This window comes from Bison bison, unplaced genomic scaffold (assembly GCF_000754665.1).
Source record: "Bison bison bison isolate TAMUID 2011002044 unplaced genomic scaffold, Bison_UMD1.0 scf7180017864492, whole genome shotgun sequence".
In the NCBI taxonomy this organism is placed as follows: domain Eukaryota; kingdom Metazoa; phylum Chordata; class Mammalia; order Artiodactyla; family Bovidae; genus Bison; species Bison bison.
Genome location: NW_011495051.1, coordinates 8,159,109 through 8,166,370, shown reverse-complemented (window position 1 = coordinate 8,166,370; position 7,262 = coordinate 8,159,109). Strand labels below are relative to the sequence as shown.

At 60.0% G+C, this 7,262-nt stretch overlaps 2 protein-coding genes across 2 annotated transcripts in view; one reads left to right on the top strand and one right to left on the bottom strand.

The window, feature by feature from the left end:
* The window catches only part of ICAM5 (intercellular adhesion molecule 5, telencephalin), a gene marked incomplete at its 5' end in the record, with an annotated part of 6,828 nt that extends 612 nt beyond the window's left edge, over positions 1–6,216 (top strand). Inside the window, 10 exons of the mRNA XM_010828379.1 lie at positions 502–771; positions 968–1,288; positions 1,511–1,798; positions 2,249–2,503; positions 2,633–2,881; positions 3,301–3,543; positions 3,625–3,903; positions 4,007–4,246; positions 4,631–4,897; positions 5,795–6,216. Of these exons, the coding sequence (XP_010826681.1) occupies positions 502–771; positions 968–1,288; positions 1,511–1,798; positions 2,249–2,503; positions 2,633–2,881; positions 3,301–3,543; positions 3,625–3,903; positions 4,007–4,246; positions 4,631–4,897; positions 5,795–6,069 (2,687 nt within the window). The remainder of the gene's footprint in view (positions 1–501; positions 772–967; positions 1,289–1,510; positions 1,799–2,248; positions 2,504–2,632; positions 2,882–3,300; positions 3,544–3,624; positions 3,904–4,006; positions 4,247–4,630; positions 4,898–5,794) is intronic.
* Positions 6,217–6,921: 705 nt separating this feature from the next.
* The window catches only part of ZGLP1 (zinc finger, GATA-like protein 1), a 6,060-nt gene continuing 5,719 nt past the window's right edge, over positions 6,922–7,262 (bottom strand). Inside the window, exon 7 of the mRNA XM_010828503.1 lies at positions 6,922–7,068. Coding sequence (XP_010826805.1) covers positions 6,922–7,068 — 147 coding nt within the window. The remainder of the gene's footprint in view (positions 7,069–7,262) is intronic.

Genomic DNA, 7,262 nt, shown 5'->3' with positions numbered 1-7,262 from the left:
GTTCCCGCGGTTCTTTTCTTGAGCCCAGCCCCAGACCTCTTTCCGTACTCTTCACCTCTTCACCGGGGTTTGGAATCCTCCTTTACCCTTGCTTGACTCAGTCTCATCTCTCTTTCGACACCTCCTCCACTTCAATCAGTCTCCCCCTCTCTTGGCGAGAACAGTGAGAACCAGGTGGTTTCCCTTCCTACCCCCGGGGTCCCCTCCTCCCAGTATTGCTGTGTGCATTGGAGACCCCATCTTTCCTCTCATCTCTCCCCTCCCCGTATGCTTCCCCATCACTCTGCTGGCAGCTTGGAGAGCAGGACTCTTCGCTACCATGTACCAGAGACACCCTCGAGGTTTGGGTCGCGGGAGCGCGCTTGTAAACCCGAGACCTCGGCAGGATTTGGCTCCCGGCTGTGGCCTCTGCTCCTTCCCTGGGAATCCCTGACTCGGGCAGAGGGGCATGTAGATCCTAGGGAGGTGGCTCCCAGGCTAACCTTGCGTTTCTCCGAGCAGCCGTCACGCAGGAACCTTTCTGGGCGGACCTGCAGCCCCGAGTGGCGCTCGTGGAACGCGGGGGATCACTGTGGTTGAACTGCAGCACCAACTGCCCACGGCCCGAGCGCGGTGGCCTGGAGACCTCGCTGCGCCGGAATGGGACCCAGAAGGGTCTGCGCTGGCTGGCGCGGCAGCTGGTGGACATTCGCGAGCCGGAGACTCAGCCCGTCTGCTTCTTCCGCTGCGCGCGGCGCACATTGCAGGCGCGTGGGCTCATTCGCACTTTTCGTGAGTTCTCAGCTGCCACGCTCTTAACTCCACTACTTTCCCTCCCTTCCAGGTCCCGCTCCCTGGGTCAAGGGGTCCTCTTCTTCAGACCCCACTCTCTGAATCCGCACCCCCTCCCCTTCTTGGTCCCCGGAGTTCGAAGCCAAGTCCTTCTGAGCCAGGCATTTCCAACAGCCGTAGTTCCTCCTCCTTGCAGAACGGCCAGATCGTGTGGAGCTGGTGCCGCTGCCAGCTTGGCAGCCAGTGGGCGAGAACTTCACCCTGAGCTGTAGGGTCCCCGGTGCTGGACCTCGTGGGAGTCTCACATTGACCCTGTTGCGGGGAACCCAGGAGCTGATCCGCCGCAGCTTCGCCGGGGAGTCACCCCGAGCGCGGGGCGCCGTGCTCACAGCCACGGTCCTGGCGCGCAGGGAGGACCATGGGGCTAATTTCTCTTGCCGTGCTGAGCTGGACCTTCGGCCTCATGGCCTGGGGCTGTTTGAAAACAGCTCAGCCCCCAGAGAGCTCCGAACCTTCAGTGAGTAGCTAGGAGGAGAAGGGGCCCAAGAGGGGTCGGGCTGGTGTTTAAGAATTTTGAAGGCAGAGGAATCAGAATTCTGATTCTTGCTCCAACACTCACCAGCTGAAAGTTATTTTCCTCTCTGCCTTGAGGATAATTCCATATTATAGTACATGTGAAACGCTTAGAGCATATTGAGCGTTCGGTACAAAAGTTCAAACTCTGTTTTTCTACCACCAGCCCTGCCTCCGGAACCCCCTCGCCTCACTGCCCCCCGGCTCTTGGAAGTGGGTTCAGAAGGACCCGTGAGCTGCGTCATTGATGGGCTGTTTCCAGTCTCGGAGGCTGGTGTCTACCTGGCGCTGGGGGACCAGAGGCTGAGTCCCGATGTCACTCTCGAAGGGGACGCTCTCATGGCCATTACCACAGCCACAGCTAGCGCAGAGCAGGAGGGAGCCAGGCAACTGGTCTGCAACGTGACCCTGGGGGGCGAGAGCCGAGAGACCCGGGAGAACGTGACTGTCTACAGTAAGAGTGGGACCTTGGGGGTGGAGCCAGAGGAAGGCGAAGGCGGGGCCAATAGTGGGTGGGGCCGTGGTACCCCAATAGGCGTGGCCCGAGAGTCCCGAAGAGGCGGGGCAGCTACTACCTACTAGTTAGTAGCTAGAGAGGTGGAGTCTATGCTGCCCCAACTGCAAGATCGCAGACCCGACGAGGATACCTAGATCTGTGGCCTGATCTCCTCAAGAGGGCGGGGCAAGAAGGAAGAGAAGCCTTAACAGCCCACCTGTGGGGTGGGCGTCCCCACAGGGGTCTAGGGCGTGGAATTTGAGCTGAGTCTTGGAAAGATGGGCGTTTCTGAACCTGCACTGTACGCACTGTTCGGCTGCAGGGGTAAGTTTCGGCTTACTGAGCTGCAGCCTTGAGAGGTGGGAGGGGCGCGGTCAGTGGTCTCCCGGCCAATGCCCCCCGCCCCAGGTTTCCCGGAGCCCCACCTTACTCTGAGCGAGCCCAACGCCCCCGAGGGGACGATCGTGACAGTAACCTGCGCAGCGGAGACCCAAGCTCTAGTCACACTAGACGGAATTCCAGCCGCGGCCCCGGGACAGCCCGCCCAGCTCCAGCTAAACGCCACGGAGTACGACGACAGGCGTGGCTTCTTCTGCGACGCCACCCTCGAAGTTGACGGGGAGACCCTGAGTAAGAACGAGAGCGTAGAGCTGCGCGTCTTATGTGAGTTGGCCTTTAACCTCTCGCCTCCCTCCTCGTCATCTCAAGGGCCTACCCGATCTCTGGCCGTATCGTGGAAGTGGAGGCTTTTCTCACGTCTAGGCTCCTGTATATATATGCCCCTGCCCTCAGACGCTCCCCGGCTGGACGATTCGGACTGTCCCAGGAGCTGGACGTGGCCAGAGGGACCAGAGCAGACACTGCGCTGCGACGCCCGCGGAAACCCACAGCCCTCGGTGCACTGCGCGCGGCCCGACGGCGCGGCGGTGCTGGCCCTGGGCTTGCTGGGTCCGGTCACTCGTGCGCTCGCTGGCACTTACCGCTGCACTGCGACCAACGACCAAGGCCAGGCGGTCAAGGATGTGACCTTGACGGTGGAGTGTGAGTTGGGGTACATGGGGCACACCTCTGTCTGGTTCTCAGGTCCTAGGGGTGGCCTGACTACACAGGAGTGTGGAAACAGGGTCTAAGGTGTGCTTTTGAGCAGGATTTTGAGAAGGTGGTGAGCGGGATTATGGGAAGATCTTAAGAGAAGGACGGAGAGGAGGAGGTGGGAGTGTGCACAGGGGCCTGGGGCGTGGCGTTTGAGCTGAGTCTTGGAAAGGTGGGTGCTCCAAACCAGCTAACAATTTTTAGGTCAAAGACTGGGGAGGGTCAAACAGTGATCAGTGCCAAACTCCTTTGCTTCGGTGGCCAGTCCCTGTGCAGAGTGTAGCCTGTCTGCCTAGGATGGGAGAAAAGGGTCCAGGGACTCTAGACTGTCCACTAAACCCCAGACTCAACAATACTCCCCTCTCTAGATGCACCAGCGCTGGACAGTGTGGGCTGCCCTGAACGCATTACCTGGCTGGAAGGAACAGAGGTCTCCCTGAGCTGTGTGGCTCTTGGGGTCCCACCACCCAACGTGAGCTGTGTGCGTTTTGGGGGAGCCGAGGTCATCGAGGGCCTAATGCGTGTGGCCCGGGAGCACGCAGGCACCTACCGCTGCGAAGCCACTAATGCTCGAGGGTCGGCAGCTAAAAATGTGGCTGTGACAGTGGAATGTGAGTGGGGACAACACGGTTCAAGATGGGGCATGTCAGAATAACCTTGAATAACTGACTTCCAGTTGCACTGCTTCCCAGATGGCCCCAGGTTTGAGGAGGTGAGCTGCCCCAGCAACTGGACATGGGTAGAAGGATCTGGGCGACTTTTTTCCTGTGAGGTGGCTGGAAAGCCACAGCCAAGTGTGGAGTGTGTTGGCTCCGGAGGCACCAGTGAGGGGGTGCTGCTGCCACTGGCACCCCCAGACCCAGGTTCCAGAGCCCCCCGCATCCCTAGTGATCTGGCACCGGGTACCTACATCTGCAATGCCACCAACCGGCACGGTTCCATGGTCAAGATGGTCACCGTGAGCGCGGAGTGTGAGCGAGGCCCAGGCGGGCGGAGGGTAGGGGGCGCTCCGGGTCTCGGCCTCTCCCTGACCCACTCCCCCCATCCCCCCACAACCCCGTGGCTGTTTTGCAGCGCCACCGCAAATGGATGAATCTACCTGCCCAAGTCACCAGTCTTGGCTGGAAGGCGCGGAGGCTGCTGCGCTGGCCTGCTCCGCCCGGGGTCGCCCCTCCCCACAAGTGAGCTGCTCCCGGGAAGGCGCGCCCCGGCCACAGCGGCTGCGGGTGTCCCGAGAGGATGCGGGCACTTACCGCTGCTTGGCCACCAACGCACACGGCACGGACGCCCGGATCATCACCGTGGGCGTGGAATGTGAGTAGGGCAGCACCAGATACATGGCACTCGGTCTCCAGGACAGTGAATAGAAGAGGTGGGATTGCCCAGGGTTGTTCAAGGGCACCTCTCCTAGTCCCGTTCCCAGGAACAAGGAATCCGGGCCTTAACATGAGGGTAAAGGAAAACTCTAGGGAACAAAAGCCGGCTCCCCTCAGTTTCTGGGTCTGAAAGGCACTGGCCTGGGTCCCCACCTCCTTCCACTCAGTGAAGCAGGGCTCAGTTTAATCCCAACAGGCCAGTGGTAGGGGGAGGGGACGCTGATGGAAGGCAGAATCCTTGCCTGTTCATTTCAAGAGGGGCGGTCTCAAAAAGGGGCGCTTGGTCAGCAGCTGGCCCCCTTCCACATCCTGTCCCCTGTAGACCGCCCAGTGGTGGCCGAGCTGGCTGCTTCACCTCCAGGAGGCGTGCGGCCAGGTGGGAACTTCACGTTGACCTGTCGAGCCGAGGCTTGGCCCCCAGCCCAGATCAGCTGGCGCGCGCCCCCGGGGGCGCCCAACATTGGCCTGTCGAGCAATAATAGCACGCTGAGCGTGGCTGGCGCCATGGGCAGCCACGGCGGCGAGTACGAGTGCGCAGCCACCAACGCGCATGGGCGCCACACGCGGCGCATCACAGTGCGAGTGGCTGGTAAGTGGCAATGGGGAGGAGGCGGGGTGAGGGATCTGAAGGCGGCTGTGACCTGCGCCTTGGTATTATTGATCCCACCCCTGCCTCCCTCTCAATCTCCACAGATGAGACTGATGTGAACCAGGGTAGAAATTAGGGGCGCCCTGATGGGTGGGGCTTTGATGGCGGGTTCGAGATGGCAAGTGGAGGGACAGGGAGCTGACTGGAGTCAAAGTAAGGGAACCTTGGAGGATGTGACTGTTATGAGGAGGGAATTTATATTAACTTTTGAGCAGTGAAGACTTGATACAATTCAGCCTCCACTGTGTCTCTGTGGAGAAGGGGGTTAAAGAGGGACCAAAAGAAGAGGATTGGGGTGAGGCCCCAAGATTCCCACTCTCATTTCGTGTATCTCTAGGTGGGGTTGGGTTCTTTTTTTTTTTTTTTTTCCAACTTTTTTTGCCATGTGACACTTAGTTCTCTGACCAGGGATGGAAACTGCGCCCCCTGCAGTTGAAACGCGGAGTCTCAACCGCTGGGGAAATCCCTAGGGGCTGGGGTCTTTCTGGGGAGTAGGAATGACCAAATCACCCTCACCATCGTTTTGAGGGTGAGAGTCGGACACGACTGAGGTGACTTAGCAGCAGCAGAGTTGGTTGACTTGGTATCCCTGGGGTTAGGGGCTTTTATCCTCCCTGTGATGGGGTGGTGTGTAAAATGGGTCAAGGGCTTCACCCGAGTTGGGGGTGCCCTTTACTGGAGTCACTCTTCTCCTCCAAGGCTGAGTTCCCTGATGCTCCCTGCCAGGCGCATGAGGACTGACTTCATTTCTGTGGGGAGGGGACAGAAGTGGCCCGGGCTGGGCGTGTGGACCGAGCCCGGAGCTCGTCATCCTCTTTGAGCGTCTCCACCCCGCAGGTCCGTGGCTCTGGGTCGCTGTAGGCGGCGCGGCGGGGGGCGCAGCACTCCTGGCCGCGGGGGCCGGCCTGGCCTTCTACGTGCAGTCCACCGCCTGCAAGAAGGGCGAGTATAACGTGCAGGAGGCCGAGAGCTCAGGCGAGGCCGTGTGTCTGAACGGCGCGGGTGCAGGCGCCGGCAGGGACGCAGGAGCTGAAGGTGGATCAGAGGCCGCGGGCACCTCGGAGGTGCCGGCAGGGGGCGAGGTCTTCGCCATCCAGCTGCCCTCAGCTTGAGCCCGCACCCCTCTCCCCGCGGGCCGGGGACGCCCCGCCCAGACTCACAAGGGGGCTGATTTATTGTTCTATTTATTTATGTATTCAATTCTAGGGGCGTCACCCCGCATTTTCTACCCCCTCCCCCAATAAAATTTTTTTAAAGGACTCCGGCTCCATCTGCTTCATTCTGCGATGGGGATTCAGCAATCCAGGGTTCGAATCCCAGCCCTGCCGGTTACTGATTCAAAAAAACCTTTTGGCTTTTGAGGACCTACTACATGTCAGGCACGGTCCAAGCCACCTTTTCATGACTAGACCTGAAGTTTGCTCTCCAGGCGCCGTTTCCTGCCCTCCCTAGACCCTTGGGCCAGGGTGGGGACCTTGCTCCTTCCTCCCTTTCAGCCACTTATCTCTTCCGCCCAGCGCTGCCTTCTAATCCGGCTGGTGTTTGGGGGTGGGAGCTACATGAGCTTTCCCCCAGGCCTGGTTCCGAGCAGAGCTGAGCCTGCCTTCCTTGGATGGGTGGAGGCCCTTCCCAGGGGTCTAGGCACTGCCAGGCCCCCAAGCCCTGCAGGGATGGGTAAACAAAGCTGGGTCTGTGAGTGTCAGCCTCTGGGATGTCCCTCCTATTACAGAGTCCACCCCTGCCCCACCCTCAAGGCCTCCTTCATCCTGTGCCATCCACAGTGGAGTTTACCCCTAACCTGTCTTTCAGTATTTTTTACTTATTGGCTGCACCCGCAGCAGGTGGGATCTTAGTTCCCCGACCAGGGATCAAACCCACGTCCTCTGCATTGGAAGGCGGAGTCTTAGGCACTGGACCACTGGGATGTCCCCCAGCGTGCCTTTCATCGACTTGGCCATCGTGATTCAGAAGAGACACAGAGGGTACCAGCTGCGTGCCCCATCCCCCACAGCACACCACCAGCCATCCCCCTCACCCTCTGCAGCAGAAGGAGAGAGCAGCTGTGCCTCCACTGCCCCGTTTCCTCCTCCCTCAAAAGCAGGAACACAGAGCTGCCAGAAGGAAGCAGGCCTGGACAGCTCCAGCTCCACAGGCTGGCCCCTCCACCTCAACATTTCAGGAGAAAAGGTGAGAGCAGGAAACAGGGGCACCAGAGGCCAAGCCAGTGCTGGGTGCCAGGTACAGAAGGCGACAAGGCCCAAGTGAAGTGCAATCCCTGCTGTACCCCCGCCCCTTTATTTATCTC